The sequence below is a fragment of the Vipera berus genome, assembly GCF_964194415.1.
Source record: "Vipera berus genome assembly, chromosome: 10".
Classification (NCBI taxonomy): Eukaryota; Metazoa; Chordata; class Lepidosauria; order Squamata; family Viperidae; genus Vipera; species Vipera berus.
Genome location: NC_138213.1, coordinates 15531383 through 15551001, shown reverse-complemented (window position 1 = coordinate 15551001; position 19619 = coordinate 15531383). Strand labels below are relative to the sequence as shown.

At 42.7% G+C, this 19619-nt stretch overlaps 1 protein-coding gene across 1 annotated transcript in view; it reads right to left on the bottom strand.

The window, feature by feature from the left end:
* The window catches only part of GAN (gigaxonin), a 30610-nt gene extending 20253 nt beyond the window's left edge, over positions 1-10357 (bottom strand). Inside the window, exon 1 of the mRNA XM_081335718.1 lies at positions 10093-10357. Within this exon, the coding sequence (XP_081191844.1) occupies positions 10093-10268 (176 nt within the window). The 5' untranslated portion in view covers positions 10269-10357. The remainder of the gene's footprint in view (positions 1-10092) is intronic.
* Positions 10358-19619: the final 9262 nt, after the last annotated feature.

Sequence of the window (19619 nt, the reverse complement as noted above, 5' to 3'; positions counted from 1 at the left end):
CAGAATCACAGAAGGCAAGAATAATGGAAACTATTATAAATATTACCACAGGAAATATCAGAAGCATTAGAATCAGTCAAGCAAAATGTGAATTATTTTACTGGACAACTGGATTGATATGATTTTACTTGACAACTGGATTAATAATCATATTAATGTGATTAACATGAAACCTCAGACTTCAGCTGGGAGTTGAAGTCCACAAGTCTTAAAGTTGCCAAGTTTGAAGACCCCTGCCCTAAAGCACCAAAAACCACTGAGCATCCGTTATGCAGGATGCAGAGCGAGTGTCATAAATTTATCCAGTGACATCAATTGAATGGAATTTAAAGGCTTGCTGAACATCAAAACGGCCCTTTTTCAACCTTTGACATTACATAGGTATGTCAGCCTGTAACTCTTCGGTGATCTGATTATATATACAAAGCTGCAAGCTGTTGAAAGGTTTGTTTTAGACATTTCTCCTTCTGCGTATATACATTTCTTTACTTGTGTGCACATGTAGATGAATCTTATCGCAAAGATTTATTGAGAAACATAAAACACAAAGAGTTAATCTACAGAAACTATGCAGCAAATTTAGCTCATGGCACATTTCTCAGAAGCCTGAGTCAGCATTAAGATTTTGTTAAAAGCAGCAGAAAACAAGGGGAATATATATATATTTTTCAGCGAACACCTTATTCCAGGATCGCTGCTGACATGGATAGCGTACCCCACTCTCACCCCCAAATTTTGCTCAGGTCTTACAGGAGAAGTTTCAATCCAGCATTCATTGTATTAAATTCAAGGCCTAAAACGTAACGACAAGGCTTTCTTGAGCCTCTCTGCCCCTGATCTACTCCTTATGTAGGTAAGAAGGAAAGTGGCTTTCCTTGTCTGCTTGCCCCTTTCCCCTCGTATACTGGAAGGGAAGCAGCATCAAAGAAAAGATCCTCAGAAAGCAAGAGTGAAGAGGACTGCAGGGAGAACCAGGAGTCTATGGCTCCTCCCTGCTTATGTATTTTACCGGCCTTTTATAATTCGCTTGAAGTAAGACCGGAGAGAATTAATGTTTCAAGAAGCGCGTATAGCCTCTCTGCCCTGTGGAAGCAACCGTACAGATTTCATTACTTCCTACGTCTCACCTACAGCTACTGGTCCAAAGCAACTCGGTGCCAAACACACACAGCTACGCCATCTTATTTCTTCCCAGTTAAATACCTACATGAGAATTTGTGGGCTGCCAGAATGATTTCCCCATATTCACCCTAATTACATTTGGCTTAATTATGTAGTGTGTAAGGCGGCTTTAATGTGGCATGTTTTTACTCTATAGCTGGAATATTATCCCCTTGTCCCCCTAACTTGATTTCATTAACATGCATTTTTAGGGGGACTTGATGTTACAGAGTGAAGACAAGGAAACAGATACGCAACTCTAAAATCAGTTCCTGTTCTCCCCCCCCAAACAAACAAACAGGTTTATTATTATTTTTCTGCATGTCATACTTTAGCCCTTTGGCAGCACAAATTAAAGATATATGCTTTAACCACACCCTATTCCCACTGCCAATTTTCTGAGAATTACGGCTGTAGGTTTGTTTTCAGGTGCTCTATGCAAGAGCCACTTAAAAACAAACACTCTGTGTAAAAAAACAAGGCACTCTGCCCTTCCATTTACAGAAGGAGCTACTACAATATTTATACTTATTTTAAACTTTATGAACCATTTTTATTCCCTACCCACTCACATATTCTCCCCTAAGTGCACTAGTAGGTCAATGGTATCTCCAAAACTTGTCCAGTCCTCTTAAAGCAGGGATCCCCGGTCCGCGGCATGCCAGCAACTGGTCCGCACAAACAAGCAAAGCCCCATCTGCGAGATGCAGGCAGCACACAAAACCACACTCTCTCCAGTCCGTGGAAAAACCTCTCTCCACGGAACCGGTCCCTGGTGCCCAAAAGGTTGGTGGGACCTCTGTCTAAAAGCATGGCCAGAGGAGAATCTTCTATTTGAAAGTAACTTCTATCTGAACTTCAAAGCTGATTCAGAGGTAAAGAAGCTGCAAAGAAAATGTGGGTGCAAAATCGCTAGATAACAGCTGAATAGGAGATGAGGTAGCAACACGAGATAGCTGGGTATACTCTATTTCTGGTAAGACGTATTTCTATAACCCTGCACGCCTATCGGCCCCAACTGATCCACTTGCAAAGTGAAGGCCTTTCTGTTGAAAGTTATGGACCATAATCTATCACACTAGTCCAGACAGATGTTGGTAGATAAGACGTTTTTCAGCTTTCCAGTCTACAGTTAAGATTTAGCACCTAGCCCAAAGTCACCCAGCCAGTTTCTGCACCTAAGGGAGGGCTAGAACACGGGCCTCTGTGCTTTTGGTTTGGCACCTTAAGGACTACACCACGCTGGCTCTTGTATATACAATATACACATATGGAAGACTTAATATTAAGTCTGTGCTCGATTTACTTTCTTTTGTAGCTTATTTCTCTTTTTAGACCTAGTGGAGAATCACTTAAATATGAGCCAGCAGTGTGCTGCAGCTGCCAAAAAAGCCAACACAGTGCTAGGCTGCATTAACAGAGGGATAGAATCAAGATCACGTGAAGTACTAATACCACTTTACAATGCCTTGGTAAGGCCACACTTGGAATACTGCATCCAGTTATGGTCACCACGATGTAAAAAAGATGTCGAGACTCTAGAAAGAGTACAGAGAAGAGCAACAAAGGTGATTGGGGGACTGGAGACTAAAACATATAGGGAACGGTTGCTGGAATTGGGTATGTGTAGTTTTATGAAGAGAAGGGTGAGGGGTGACATGATAGCAGTGTTCCAATATCTCAGGGGCTGCCACAAAGAAGAGGGAGCCAAGCTATTCTCCAAAGCACCTGAAGGCAGGACAAGAAGCAATGGATGGAAACTAGTCAAGGAGAGAAGCAACCTGGAACTAAGGAGAAACTTCCTGACAGAACAATTAACCAGTGGAACAACCTGCCTCCAGAGGTGGTGAATGCTCCAACACTGGAAGTTTTTAAGAAGAGACTGGACAGCCATTTGCCTGAAATGGTATAGGGTTTCCTGCCTGAGCAGGGGGTTGGACTAGATGACCTCCAAGATCCCTTCCAAATTATTATTATTATTATAAATGGTAATTTTGAGAACATGCTTTACTCGGGAGACTATTTTCAGAACCAAATCCGGAGCACTGTTCTTCTCTTGGTTTCCAAAGTCTATGTAAGTCAATTATTGAACCTTAAATAAAGACCAGGGTGATCTTGGGCCACTTGGGCTCTCTCAGCTCACCCCACTTCAGAGGGCTGATATTGTGGGGAAAGGAGGAGAAGGAAGCAGCATTATGTACGTTTGCTGCCTTGAGTTACTTACAAAGTAACAAAGGGAGGATTAAAAAAATAAAATAAATGCAACAAATAAGTCAGTAACATGGTATCTAAATAAACTTAGAGTACTTTTTTGTTGCTGTTGTTGCATGGATGGTGTGTAAATATTCTGTATTGCAAGTATACAACAATGTTGCAGAACATAAAGCAAGCAAGCTAGGACAACATCCATAAACATGCCACAGCACCGGAAGGCAAGACAAGAAGCAATGAGTGGAAACTACTCAAGGAGAAAAGCATCCTGGAATTAAGGAGAAACTGCCTAACAGTGAGGACAATTAACCATTGGAACAGCTTGCCTCCAGAAGTAGGGCCTGCTTCATCATTTTTAAGAAGAGACTGGACAGCCACCTGTTAGAAAAAAAATGATATAGGACAGGGGTCTTCAAACTTGGTGGAGCAGTGGGCTAATGCCTCCTTAAGTAACACCAGCTGCCTGCAATTAGTGCAGGTTCGAGTCCCACCAGGCTCAAGGTTGACTCAGCCTTCCATCCTTCCGAGGTAGGTAAAATGAGGGCCCAGATTGTTGGGGCCAATTAAGCTGACTTTGTAATGATGCCGCTTGGGGGGGCGAAAGCCCTAATAAGCAGGCATATACATAGAATGAAGGCTATTGCTAAGCTTGTAAGCAGCCCTGAGTCTTCGGAGAAGGGCGGGATATAAATGGAATTAAAAAAACAAACAACTTGGCCCTTTTACGACTTGTGGACTTCAACTCCCAGAATTCCACAGCCAGGCATGCTGGCTGAGGAATTCTGGGAGTTGAAGTCCACAAGTCGTAAAAGGGCCAAGTTTGAAGACCCCTGATATAGGATCTCCTGCTTGAGCAGGGGGGTTAGGCTAGAAGACCTCCAAGGTCCCTTCCAACTCTATTCCGATTGATTGATGGCTTCTGAAGTTTTCTCCAACCTCTTAATTGCAGTTTCCTTCTGCAGTTGTGACCAGAGAGGAGAGGAGAGAAGAGAAGCTTCCAAAGGGAGTTGGTGCCCAATTTTCTCTCCCATGGAAATGTACCCTGGGATTATTTCTAGCGTTCTATTTTTTCCCCCCATCTGGCCCCATTTTAAGCTTGATATTTTCTTTGCTCTGCTTCTCCCTTTCCATCAAAGTTTTGCTGTGTTTTACAGAGCTATCCCTGCTGATGGACAAGCAGACGTTCATAGTTCTAAGCCCGGTGATGTCATCTCAAACCCCCCACCCCACCCCCAACATGCTGTTGGCTGGGAAAGAATACAAATGAGTCACCTCCTGAATTTCTGTTCCAAGTTTTGTGTTTGTTTTTTTTTCCCTTTTGGGGATGTAAGCAAAAAAAGGTCCAAAGCTGGGGATGGCTATAAGGAACCTCAGCTTATTTCTTCTACCCATCAACCTCCCAACAACATTTTCAAGTTTTTTTTAAAAAAGATCAGCAATTATATGCTATAATATTTTTTTTGAGGAAAATAGCAATTGCAGGAAAGAAAATTAGGAATGCTGGAAGGGCTTGTAACACTATTTCTACTCTATTCATTCAAGACTGAGGATTTGGATTCTATACACATACGCCCAGTGCTAGCTCAGATTTTTCAATACCAGCTTAGAAGAAAGTATGATTCAGTCTTAATAATAATGCAGATCTACGCTCTCACTCTTTCTCTAATTACCTTTCATCTGATAAAAAAATGCACGAGTCGGTTATATGCACACTCCCTTCTCCATATAGAAACGAACTGAATTATTTTTCATTTACTGTTAATCCTCAAGGACAGATTAAAAATATACGTTCACATCTATCTCCAAACTCTTTATTTTACATGTTATGGATTAAATGTATGTGAATATTTATATTATCGCAAACATTCCATCCATTAAAGACCTGCTCCAAGAATTTAAAAATGTTCCAATGGACCGAAACTGTACGCTAAAATGATTTTTTTAAAAAAACTTAGTTCCGCTACTTACAAGTAAGATTACATGAAAGCAGATGTTAAAAAACATCTGAATTGTAACTATGGCTGACAATCCATTTCAGAGCTCTTAAACAAGTTTTTGTTGAGTGTGTGTACATGTATGTATACATACATACACACATACATACACACAGATCTCAGCATATTTTAATGTAAACTAGTAAAAAGGGTTAATCTACATACTGCCATTGCCAGGTGGGAAAATGACAGCTGTCAAAGAACTATTTAACATATTTATTATAATGCTTGTAGAAGTCACACCTTATTATTCCAAGTTGCCTTGAATTTGAACATATCCTACACCATGGAGAACCAGATCTGCACATGGAAGAAATAGTGTAATAAATCATCGCTCTCTTTCCAAGGGTGTCACAATATTATGAAAACACTAATTGGCATCCTACAATAAGGACCCAGGCATCTTTTAGATAGGAGCGTTCTGTTGCTTTATTTAAAATGTGCATTTAAATAATGTATTTAAAGCAAAGGAAGGGAAGAGGAACCACACCGTTTAAATTATACCTGACAGTTTCGCATCTGAGAAATATTTATGTAATCAATTGTGAAATTCCTATCTCAGCTGTTTACTGCCATTCTCTATTCCCAGCCTTATCATGCTCTCTAGCATTTTTAAACGATAAATCTTCCAAGAAAGGCCTCTTTAATTACTTGACAGTCAGCAGCTTCATAACTCTTCTTCGCCATGAAAAATGCCCTCTTTGATTTTTTACAAAGGAACTGATAACTGTTAAACTACCAATATTACTCTCTGGAGTCTTGGTAAACAAAAGAAGCTCCGCCTCTTTTTTGCATGAATGATACGCCTGAATTTGTCAGTAATTTTCCCATCACCCCACCCATTCATCCAGATGCAAGAGACATATTCTGAACTTCTCCCTACCTGACTTAATGAGGAAGTCAGCAATTTTCTCCTGTTCACAGCACAAGGAAAGGACCATTTTAAGGGGCTCTGATAATTAACAGGAAGGTTTCCCCGTGAAAAGGGATCAACATAGGAATCTCCTATTATCTGAGAACAGCCAGAGGTTTGTTTATACTTTTCAATCTACAGCACTGCCTTTCTTGTGCTGGAGAAGGGTGTACAGATGTGGAAGTGGCAGGACAAAGGAAAAGATGGAAGAAAATAGTGTGACTGGGGGGTTGGTAAGTAACTGGGCGAGCAAGAAGTTTAAAAAAAGAAATCAAAACAACAGAATAAGAAAAACACCTGGATCCCTAATGTGGTTGCATAATCTTACCTTTTCTATGAATTGCTCTAAATTTTAAATCAAGCACTATGAGTGTTCTCATCTGGTTGTTCTTAAAACCTAGTCTGATCTTGTGGTTTGAAAGCACATGAGACAAACTTTTTCTTAATGTTACTCAGGCATGGACAGTACCTGGATGAATGGTCCTACAGAGGTGGCCAAGTGAGCAACTCTCAGTTTCTTATTAGAAGCTAAGATCCAAAATAAACTTAAAAGCTACTTTCGGCAAAATCGTAGAGGGAGACTCTGCACATTCTCAGAGATACTTTCCTTCCTAGTTAGGTGAATTATTTAAGACTTTATTTAAGAATTACATAAAGGTCACACCGCCATCAAAAATGATTTATCTTATTTGCTGGGCTCAAAAATCTGTGCAAGCAGTTTCAGCCACCATACTTTCAAAATTATTTCTTACAGATTAGCCATGTGAGTAAACCAAGCAGTTCTGGCTTGTTCAGCAGACAGTTCAACAAGTAAAGGTTACATGCAAAGCCAGACACCACCTAGTAGGCAAGTCATGGAAAAATGTTGTCAACAATTGTCAAGAAGCTATGCAACTCTTTAAAAGTCACAAGCAGGAACTTGTTAAAAAAAATAACAATAATAATCTGAGGCCTGTTGGAAGGCTGCCAGTTCAGCCAATGCTTACTAAGCACATCTGAATAGCCTGCTTAAAGCAGGCCAGGGGATCATCCCATTCTAGGCCCAACAATGGCATAATCTTTAAGATATCGCTGGATTTCAGCATTCACGCTGCACCCTGAAGCAGTCAACATTCATTTTAACCCATATATTAGCCACCTCAATTGTTGAAGAAGCTCAAAATGCTTTACGAGGGGAAAAAATTAATGATTTAAAATAGACTCAGCAATGACTACAAGAAGCAAATAAAAATCACACCACAAGGATCATAGATCTTCCAATCCTACAGCCTGTTAAATATGCCAAGACTTCAGTGTTCCTAAAAATATAACTGGCTTACAACTAGAGATGTTTCACAGGGCAGAGAAGTCACCAAGGATCCCCCCTCCACAGCAGCATTTTTTGTTGAGACCCAAATCATGCCAGCCCTGATAAGAGGGAGCTGAATGCTTCTTCGCTGTGCATCTCTCAACCCTTTTTATAGTTTATAAAAATGTTATCCAAAACAGAAAACTAAATCTTGGCATCCAGGCAAGCATAATCTCTCTAACCACTGGTGTCTTAACTCACTCAACTAGAAACATCCAGGACCTGTGAGAGGATCTGAAGTGAGACCATTTAATTTTGCTTCTGGTTTCCAACAAATCAGTCAGGGAGAGATTCCCAAACATCTGATTGGCCTCTGTTTGCAAGTGTTTACTGGTGACGTATTATTATGCTGATCATCTGGCACCCTTAAGAACCGGCTCAATTTAACTGAAAACTCTTGATTCCACAAAGCCTAAGTAAATTCATTTAAACAAAAACAGGCTCCTATAGAAAATGAAGGGGAAAAAATCTGAATAACAAAAGCAGCAGTGATTTTTCCTAAGCTAGCACCATTGCAACATCTCTTTATGGTTATCACAAGTTAGCTAGGGATTTGTAAGAGAAACAGAAGATTTATTGCATTCATGTCCTTTGCATAATCTTTGCTATTAACTTAATGTATGCCTATTTAATCCGCTTTCAAGGAGCTCAAGCCAGCCTAGGTGCCTATTTGATTCTTACACACCCTCTGCCAGGTAGTTTACACTCATCTTGAATGGTGGATCCTTGGGAACTGAATTTGGGATCAACAATAAAAGACTAGATTTCTGTGAAGACAGGAAGGCCTGGAGGAATGTTGTCCATAGGGTCGCGATGGGTCGGTCACGACTTCGCAGCTAACAACAACAACAAGATTTCTGAACCTCTTGATACACTGGGTCACATCTGCACCAGGATGCCACAATGGGGATGAGTCAGTGGGAATGAAGCGTGGGTCATCACGATGCCATGGTGGGAAGAGTATGGCATATATTATTGGCACTGTTTATTGACTCTGTGGTGAGTCACCTAGGATTAGTGTATAAGATAGGCAGTTACAGACAGCTTATAAATCAATAAATAAACTGCCTTCCATTTAATACTTTAAAGGCATATAGAAAATAGAATATTAAGAATTTAGGTACATTGTACATTATCTTAACTAAAATAATCTATTGTACTAAAAGTGAGACGATGGAGCAATAGATTGCCTACATGGCTAGATTTAATAATATATTAAAAGAATGAGCCAGTATTAATTCAACATTTTATATATATTCTTTTAGCTTCTACAAATTGTACTGCTCCCTTATTCATTACCCTCTAATGCAGAGTAAAGTCTGATTTCACTTTATTTTTGGTCCTGGGTCTCATATTTTCCAGTTGTTATACTTATGGAAAAATAGGTGCAATAATAATAACATGCCATTTCAAACCAGGAGCAAAAAAAACCAAACAGCCTTGCATCACGCTCTGCAAGAGGCAGAGCAGGGTGCTGGTTAAAGTGCTGGAGACTCCAGAGTTGAAATCCATCCTCCAACGGACAGAAACTCAGTTTAGGTAGACGGGTCCCTCTCTAAGCCCAACAGGCCTCCCTCAAAGGGTTGTGGTGGTAGGAAACAAAGGAGACGGCTGCCTCTAATTCCTGAAAAGAAGAAGCAGGCAAGAAAAGGAAGACTTAAAAGCCCTACTTCTCTACTGCTAAGCTTGTAAGCCGCCCTGAGTCTTTGGAGAAGGGTGGGATATAAATGGAATTAAAATTAAAAATAAAAAAAACTTCTCAACCTCAGCCCAGAAGGTCCAAAGGGCTTTTACCTCACACGTTAACGGACTAAAATGCAGGGGTCTTCAAACTTGGCAACTTTAAGACTTGTGGACTTCAACTCCTATTATTATTATTATTATTATTATTATTATTATTATTATTATTATTAATTTAATTTGTATACCGCCCTTCTCCCGAAGGACTCAGGGCAGTGAACAGGGCAATACATAATAAAAACAAGATACAAAAATTAAAAAGTAATTAAACAGCAATGCCCGTAATAAATTAGTACAGATTAAAAGTTAAGACCAATTTATAACACCCAACCCCATCCCATCAGGCCAGGCCACCTTGGCTGAGGAATTCTGGGAGTTGAAGTCCACAAGTCTTCAAAGTTGTCAAGGTTGGAGCCCCCTGGACTAAATGCATGCGTATATTTGCAATTATTGCACACACTAAAGCGGACGGGGCAATTCCGGGAGTTGCAATCGACCCGTGCAGGAAAAGCGAAGGTTGAGAAGCGCTTCGTTGCAAGAAGGGGAAGGGGGCAACAGCTACCCCCACTACACACACACACACACAGACACACAGACACAGCCCAGAGGTGACGGACACCCCCTTTTATGTAGGGAAAATGAACCCTCCCGCCGCCCAGAGGTAGCAACGGCCGAGGGGGGGTCCGTCTGCACCCCTCTCCCGCCGGGCCCGGCCCTCTGCTCACCGCACGTAGGGGCTGGCGGCGGCCAGGATGTTGGTCTGCACCGGGATCTCCTGCCCGTCCAGCACCAGGTTGGCGTCGCAGAAGCGGCCCTCCTGCCGGAAAGAGCTCAGCGCCCGCAGCAGCCGCGCCGCGTGCTGCGGGTCGGAGACCGAGCTGCCCGGCGCCCCGCTCGACATGGCGGACGCGCGCCGCTAACCTGACCCCGCTGCGCTCCGCTCGCCTCGCCTCTCGCCTCGCCCTCACCGCCGGCCGGGAACCGCCATCCTGCCGCGCCGGCGCCGCCTGACCTCATCTCCGCGCGACGGCCACGCCCCCAGGAGGCGGGGCGGAGAGGGCGACCCCGTCCCTCCCTCCCTCCTGTGTGTGGGGGGGGCGGAGCTTAACGCCGCGCCTGGCACGTGCTGAGTCAGGCTCCGCCCCCCGGAGCCGGCGCGAAGGCTTTTTTTTTTTCCCTTGACCGCCGCCGCGCCCATCGTTCCCAGCCGGGGGGTGGGGTGGGGTGGGGGGGCGGAAGGCGCGAGGCTGGCCTGTCTTTTTCGCCTTTAAGGCCGCTGCTTACGGCTCTCTGGACGTGCTCAGAAAGGGAGCAGAGGGGCTGCGGCATGACTTTCCAGCCCAGCCTTCCCCAATCGGATTTTTATTTATTTTTTTTATTTTAATTCCATTTATATCCCGCCCTTCTCCGAAGACTCAGGGCGGCTTACAAGCTTAGCAGTAGCCTTCATTCTATGTATATGCCTGCTTATTAGGGCTTTCACACACACCCCCCAAGCGGCATTATTACAAAGTCAGCTTAATTGCCCCCAACAATCTGGGTCCTCATTTTACCTACCTCGGAAGGATGGAAGGCTGAGTCAACCTCAATTCCCATGCTTCCCAGCCAAGAGTAGGCTTATGGTGGTCTAGTGTTATGGCCCACTTCCTCTGGAGGACAGCCGGGTGGGGGAAGATTGGCAGTGTCCAAAAGGAGCAGGGAGGGTCTGCTTGCATAGGCGGGTGTGACAAAATATAACGTCAACAATAATGGATTTTTCAAGCTAAAATGCCCAGGCTTGAAATTTTGGAGAAGGTGGTTCTTCTAAAGCGGGACGCGATGGCTCAGTGGTTGAAGGTGCTGGGTTGAAGCCCAGGTTCAAGGATCCCATCTCCCTTCCTGCCCACCTAGCAAGTTGGAAAGCGTGCAACATGCGAGTAGATAAATAGGTACCACCAGAGCTTTTTTTGTAAAAGAAAAAGGTGCCGGAACTCACAAATGTCATACAACCCGCCTTGCCTACCCTACAAGGTTCCATCCAAAAAAGGTGCCGGAACTCCGTACTGAGCGTTCTATGAGAAAAAAGCCCTGGGTACCACTTAGAAGTGGGAAGGTAACAAGTGTTCTGTGTGCCTTGGAAATGTCTTCAAACAACACTGCCTCCCTTGGCTAAGAAACGGAGATGAGCACTGTCCCCTAGAGTTGGACAGGGGACACCTTTATCTTTTCATTCTTCTCAAGGAGTTCCTGCCCAGGAAGATGGGCATTGCACCACCACTTAACTTCACAGTGTAGACTTTTGGGGAGATTCTTTGGCCATTGGCAGAAAAGAAAATCGTACGTCGCAACACTTAAGCCCAAATTGAACAGTTGAAAAGTTTTCAAGAGATGGTCCTCGTTCGGATTTATTCTAATATTTAGAACATTTAACCCAGGGGCAGTCTTGGATAGCGCCGACGTTTGCAAACGTCTCCGCAAAAATCAGAATGAGCCCCATTACTTCACATATCCCACAAAAAGAGGCACAGGGCCAGAAATCTGTTATCACTAAGTGTCACAAAAGTCTTTGGGAGCATAGTTGCATCAGACTATTGCAACAGGCAATAATCAAGTCGAAAAGAAGATACTAAAGTTTCCAGGTTTGCATTTTTGAGAAGCATCCAAAATCCAGAATTGGGCAATGCTTTTATTGGGGTCAAATTAGTTGGGTTTGGAGATTTCCAGATCTTTTTAGTAGTCATGTTTGGTGTGTTTAGACACCTGCCTGATGAAACCTCAAGGCTGAATGACATCTAGCTGAGTCAACTCCAATCTGTTTAAGCCAATCTGTTCTCCTGATATCAGAAATTTCCAATCTTTTATTGCTTTTCCCCTTCTCAAATAACATCTTGCTGGACACTTTGGGAGAAAAGTACTAACTGATCATGGATTTTTTTTTATGAAATAAACCTAGCTACAGTTTCTGGTAATCTCCTCCAGCAAAGCTTTTGTTGTATTCATTCATTAAATTTGTATGACATCCATCTCACTATCAAGTGACTGGATAATTTACAAGGCTAAGTAAAGGTAAAGGTTCCCCCGCACATGCGTGCTAGTCGTTTCTGACTCTAGGGGCCGGTGCTCATCTCCCGTTTCAAAGCTGAAGAGCCAGCGCTTGTCCGAGGACGTCTCCGTGGTCATGTGGCCGGCATGACTAGACGCCAAAGGCTCACGGAACGCTGTTACCTTCCCACAGTGGTGGTCCCTATTTTTCTACTTGCATTTTTACGTGCTTTCAAACTGCTAGGTTGGCAGAAGCTGGGACGAGTAACAGGCGCTCACTCTGTTACGCGGCACTCGGGATTTGACCCACCAAACTGCCGACCTTCTGATTGACAAGCTCAGCGTCCTAACCCACTGAGCCACCGCATCCCTATGATAACATAATAAAACAATTAAAGGATTAAGAACATTAGAGCATTGGGTTCTTAAAGTTAGAACATTAATATTAAAGCGGGTAAAAAGAACCAATGCACAGATGGGGTGGAGCTGGGATCTTCTTTTAGCCAGCTGTCTAAAATGGGGCTCCCCCAAGCCAGTTAGGGTTAGCTGTAAGCCATTCTTGCAACTTCCTGTTTTATTCTCTATAGTTTTAGTTTGATAAGGCTCTGGTTTTGGAAGAGCCCTGTGCGGTTTAGAAGTGAACAGTCAGAATGTCCTTAAATAAAACTCAACAATAAATCAATTGTTCTAAAATAAATGCAAAAGAAAACAAGACTGGCTATTTAAAAGAAAAAAGAAAAAGAAAAAACGGTGTAATAAAAAAAGAAAAAGACATCCTTGAGCCGAGTTTGGTGCTTATATGGACGGTGTGATTTTCTTGGCAATCCTGTCTTGCCTTGTATCAGAAATACAGGAACTTGGAAATGGGAAGGTTATTGATATAATTATTTAAAAATTAAGAACTGTAATAAAAACAAATTTATTAGCCCAATGCTGGACCACATTGAGGGCAGAGATATTGCCGATCAGCAAGTCATTATGTTTGTGTGTTTGTCCCAGGGGGCACTATAAAGATGGATTGTTGGATTAGTGTCATATTCACAATAAATATCCTTATCCTCTGGAAGAATCCCCCATTTTTCCATGTGGTCTTTAGTTGTAGCCCAAAGGCCCCCAACCTTTTGAGCACCAGGCACTGGTTTCATGGAGAAAGGTCTTTCCACGGACCAGAGGAGACGTGGTTTTGCATGCTGCCTGCATCCCATGGATGGGACTTTCTTTGTGTGGACCGGTTGCTGGTATGCCATGGCCTGGTACTGGTCCACGGACCTGGGTTTGGGGACCCCTGTTCCAGCCAAATCAGTGCCCAATCTATTGTTGACATTAATATAATAGTTGGCCAAGACTGATTTCTCCAGAATGGTTTTTCATCTTCACATTTAGTTTACGCCCTGGGTTTGCCAATGGCCTCTCATAAGGTACAAATATGTTTACCTTCCAAGCGCAAACAAAGCTGACATCATAAATATATTTATTTTATTAAACATATAAGGCTATCCAACTCGAGTGACTCCAGGTAGCATACAATAAAACCATTACTAAAGACAAGAAGAAGAAACAGCTATTTGAAAACAATATATTGCATAGGACCCACTATTGACTATCAGCTGCTATTTTTCAAACGCGGCAACTTGAAGATGTATGGACTTGAATTCTCAGACTTCTTCAGCCTGCTATGTTTGAAAATGTTTGAACCAGTGTTTGAAAATAAAACATTAGTTTAAACTCAGGCCTGAGAGATGAGCCTAATTTTCAGAATATAGACTGTTCATGGACTGCTAAATATTGAATAATTTTTGGGAGATTGAGTGATTGCCTTCCCCCCCCAGATTTATTTTTTCAATCCTACTTTTACTCATTTTCTTCCCCTCCCTTATGTTTTCATGAGTTTTGCTTAAGTTTTTTTTTTAGTTTTATGTGTATTATCTAAACCGGCGGTCATGTTATGCGTTCTTTATAAATTTGTGACCAGTTTACAAAACAATACTAATTTTAAAAATGGGTACTTTGGGAAACTTCTGCCAGCCACAGTCTTGCAGAAAATAATATTAGGACAAAAACATTCCTGGAGGTGACAAACTGGCTCGTGAGATTTACAGTATAAAGCTAAAGGTACAAGGTCTGTTGATCAACACTTTCTGGAAATATAGGTGACTGTATAGGGGAAAGTGTGTCAGGTGCCTCATGGAATAATTGCTGAGGACATAAATCAATTATCAAATGATGTCAATTATCACATCATTTGCATGATGATATCATGGCACACGTGACTTTATCTTGGCTTCTCTGCCCAGAAGCAATACTCTATATTCTTTCTACACTGTGCTGTTAGTGTGTCAAGCAATTTGAGGTACATTCTGGTGTATCTCGAATTACAAGGGAGCTTCTGATTCAGTGCTTGGCTTAGAAATTGTTTCCAGCATCAAAGGGGGAATTCACAATTGATCCAATACCACCTCCACATCCTCCTCCTCCGTCACACCAGGTGTCCAGCTGTGGCTTCATAAGATAGACTGACAACTTCTCCAACATCCCACTGCTATATTAAACTGCTGAGTCAGACAAGGCTAACTAGTTGTATTATGCCAGAATGCATGAAGCTTAGCACACTGGGTGAATTCAACTATGACTTACAGCTTACAGTTTCCTACCGTAACTAGTTTCTTCAACCACAAGAAGACTTGGTGCAAGGTGAGGTTTTTTATAGGAAGAGAAGAGGAGAGGAGAGGAGAGGAGAGGAGAGGAGAGGAGAATAGCATAGAATAGGAATAGAATAGAATAGAATAGAATAGAATAGAATAGAATAGAATAGAATAGAATAGAATAGAATAGAATAGAATAGAATAGAATAGAATAGAATAGAATTCTTTATTGGCCAAGTGTGACTGGACACACAAGGAACTTGTCTCTAGTGCATAAGCTCACAGTGTACATATAAACACAGGTAATATGTCATAAATCATAGTTTCAATTATTAATCATAATTTACAAACAACAATTGATAAATCATAAGAAACCAAAAGGAGAGGATACCAGGAAAGATGAGATGATGAGAAAAGACAAGAAATGAGATGGTGCTGTGGGAATTAAGTGTTCAGCAGAGTAATACCACGGGGGGGGGGGGATATCTTTGTGTCTGGTTGTTTTGGCGTGCAGTGCTGAATAGCAGCATCCTGAGGGGAGAAGTTGAAATAGATTATGTCCAGTATGTGAGGGGTCTGTAGATATTTTCTCAGCTCTCTTTCTGACCCGGGCAGTATACAAGTCCTCAATGGAAGGCAGCCTGGTTGCAATAGTTTTTTCTGCAGTCCTAACTATTAGCTGAAGTCTGTGCCTGTCCTGTTGGTTACTGAGACATTTACTGAGGTACAAACGACAGACTCAAGAATTCCTCCGTAGAACAGCATCAGCAGATCCTGGAGCTATTTTAGCTTTCTGAGCTGACTCTGGAAGAACATTTTTGGTTGAAAATAGTTCCATTTGTGACCAAGACTAGAATAGAGTAATTCTCTATAAGGGCCCAAGATTAGTTTAGAGCAGTGTTTCCCCAACCTTAGCCATTTTAAGATGTGTGGATTTCAATTCCCAGAATATCCCAGCCAAACATTGTTCTGCAGCAGGGGTCTTCAAACTTGGCCCTTTTATGACTTGTGAACTTCAATTCCCAGAATTCCTCAGAGAGCACGCTGGCTGAGGAATTCTGGGAGTTGAAGTCCCAAGTCATAAAAAGGCCAAATTTGAAGAACCCTGCTCTGGAGTTTGTGATGCTTTGGAAGAAAAGAACCAGATGATGTAACCAAGACTAGGAAGAAGCAAACACTCGGGTGGAGCATTATCATGGCCACCATCTTTAATTTTTGACAGAATGGGGACAGTCCAAGAATTTAGGGAGAATTCCTGGAGAAGGGCATTGTATCTTTCTGTCTGTTTTCTCCCTCCCCACTCCCATCAGCAGTGATTACAAATTCATCCTCTCTGTCTAATGGTAGGGCCAGCCTGGAAAATAACAGACGGGAAGAAAGGAAAGACAAATGAGATGTAATCCTTTCTGCACCCCTGCTTCAGGCACAGGCATTACATGGTGATTCGACTTAAAGCTATACCCAAGCACTTAATTTAATTTTTAATTTTAATTCCATTTATATCCCGCCCTTCTCCGAAGACTCAGGGCGGCTTTACAAACTTAGCTAGAATTCGAGCTTCTCCTTTAATAAAGAGGTGCCCAAACTGGAAAAATTGCCTTGGTGTGGAAGAGGAGTGTTCCGCTGGTGGAATACATCTGGATATTTCCATACTAGATGGATTAGAAGAGAAACAGAGATCTGAACGAGTGCAGATCTGAGTCTTTCTGCTCTCAGAGAGCAGAGCCAAAACTCTCCCACCCCCTCCATACAAAAGGGGGCTTGGGGGTTGGAGCATCTCTCATCAAGGAGAGAAGCAACCTAGAACTAAGGAGAAATTTCCTGACAGAATAGTTAATTTAATTTAATTTAATTATGGAACTTATATGCCGCCCTATCTCCCGAAGGACTCAGAGCGGTTCACAATAATAAAACAGCTATAAAAAACAGTAATACAAATATTAAAAAAGAATTAAATTACAAAGCCCCATAATTAATTACTAAAACCAATAGAATTAAAACAATATTAAAAAACCCCATCCTCAGTCCAGGTCGGCCAGTTGGAAAAGATACGTCTTTAGGTCGCGACGAAAGGACCAGAGATCTGGGGCCATCCAAAGTTCTCGGGGGAGCTGATTCCAAAGGGCAGGTGCCCCCACAGAGAAGGCCCTCCCCCTGGGGGTCGCCAGCCGACACTGTCTAGCTGACGGCACCCTGAGGAGACCCTCTCTGTGTGAGCGCACAGGGCGGAGGGAAGTCGTTCCTGGCAGCAGACGGTCCTGTAAGTATCCCGGACCTAAGCCATGTAGGGCTTTATAGGTAAGAACCAGCACCTTGAACCTCACCCGGAGGGCAACTGGCAACCAATGCAGCTCACGCAAGAGGGGTGTAATATGGGAGTATCGGGATGCTCCCATCACAACCCACGTGGCCGCATTCTGCACCAGCTGAAGCCTCCGGGTGGTCTTCAAGGGCAGCCCCATGTAGAGAGTGTTGCAGTAATCTATACGGGAGGTAACGAGTGCAGTGGAAGGGCTTGTCTGGAGAAGTTCTGGGTGCTTCATCACTGGAGACTGTTAAGAAGAGAATGGACTGCCAGTTGTCTGGAATGGTATAGGGCAGGGGTCTTCAAACCTGGCCCTTTTATGACTTGTGGACTTCAACTCCCAGAATTCCTCAGCCAGGCATGCATCATAAAAGTCATAAAAGGGCCAAGTTTGAAGACCCCTGTGGTAAACAGAACCTGATGTTTTTGATGTTGCAATTATGTGTTGCATGGCCCATTTCAGTAAAAATACGGTCAGCCACATCATTCTAAGTCAGTGCCTCTCAATCCCGGCAACTTTAAGATGTGTGGACTTCAACTCCCAGAATTCTCCGGCCATCCTGACTGGTTGGGGAATTCTGGGAGGAGGTCCACACATCTTAAAGTTGCCAAGGTTGGGAAACACTGTTCTATTTGTGTTTATTATTGTCTAGACGAAGGATAGGGAGCCCAACGTATTTGTACGTACCTCCCTTGGCACAAATTCTAGTATTTTTTAATTAATAAATGGGGAAGTGGCTTGTTGAAAAGTAAAGCACCAGTAATCAACATTGACTCTGTCTCCAACAATGCCTGTGTAGGATCCATAGGCAATATTACAAAATATAAAATCAGTGATTCTTGTCATCCAGTGCAGGAGGCAAATCTGGGGCTTTTTAACTAGGCATGTTTGTCATGGTTGGAACTAGTTATAAGAGTGATCGCAAGGCAGTATCTGGAAACCCTTTGTGGACTTTGGGCTGAAGACACAGACACAAAAGAAGAACTTGTGGTTGATGAATTTGATGATTAGAAAGAGTAGAATATGGGGGGAAAAAGATGATTAGGGTCTTGGAGGCTAAAACATATGAAGAAAGGTTTCAAGAACTGGGCATGGCTAGTCTAGTGAAGAGAAAGACCAGGGGTGACATAATAGCAGTGTTGTAATATTTGAGGAGCTGTCATAGAGAGGAGAGGGGGGATAACCTATTTTCCAAAGCACCCGAAGGTCAGACAAGGAACAATGGATGGAAACTGATCAAGGAGAGATTTAACCTAGAAATAACCAAGGAAAGAAGCAATCTAGAACTAAGGAGAAATCTCCTCTCAGTGAGAGCTATGAACCAGTGAAACAGCTTGCCTCCTGAAGTTATGGGTGCTTCATCACTGGAAGCTTTCAAGAAGAGACTGGACAGCCAATGATCAGAAATGGTATAGGGCAGGGGTCTTCAAACTTGTCCCTTTTATGACTTGTGGACTTCAACTCCCAGAATTCCTCAGCCAGGCATGCTGGCTGAGGAATTCTGGGAGTTGAAGTCCACAAGTCATAAAAGGGCCAAGTTTGAAGACCCCTGGTATAGGGTGTCCTGCTTGAGCAGGGTGGTGGTGGACCAAATGACCTACAAGGTCCCTTCCAGCTCTGTTATTCTAAGATGTAAGCTTAGAGTGAGAGAGGAATATAAAATATACATGCATACACATTTACAACCCAGGAAAACTCTATTGCCTGGGATGGGGCAGAATCCAGCTGTTATGATCCTTTATAGATCCAATGTCCTGTTCAGGCTAGAATCTAAAGAGTTTGGTTATCGGTCAGTGTTGTGTAGCATAACCCAGAAAAATGGGGCTCACTCAATCACCAGATTGAGTGTGTCTGTGTCAACACAGACTTTCAGTATAGTCTTGTTTCCAACTTTTGAGTCAAACCTCTCCTGGTTGCTGAGAACATGCAGCAAGAAAGCAAACGATGCATTTTGCCTGGTTTTTCAGCGGCTTCATAGCCAAGGGAAATATGCTTTAACTCTAAAATCACGTGAAAACCAACAATTAAGTGACTCAGTTATTTCAAGAGGAGTAATTGGCTTGCTTCTGCTGCCATCTGCGCATGGACATGGTGCAGAGAAAAGTCATTTTGGTTTGCCCTTGCAAACAATGACTCGGTTTCTGCAAACAGGCCTATTAAGGTCAACAGAAGAAGCCAATGGTGTAACAAGAGAAAACCAGGAAGGGCAGGCTTGAATGCAGAAAAGTTGAAAGCCATCTGCTGAAACCAAAAAAAGGAAATGGCACCATCTCTCTTTTGCCA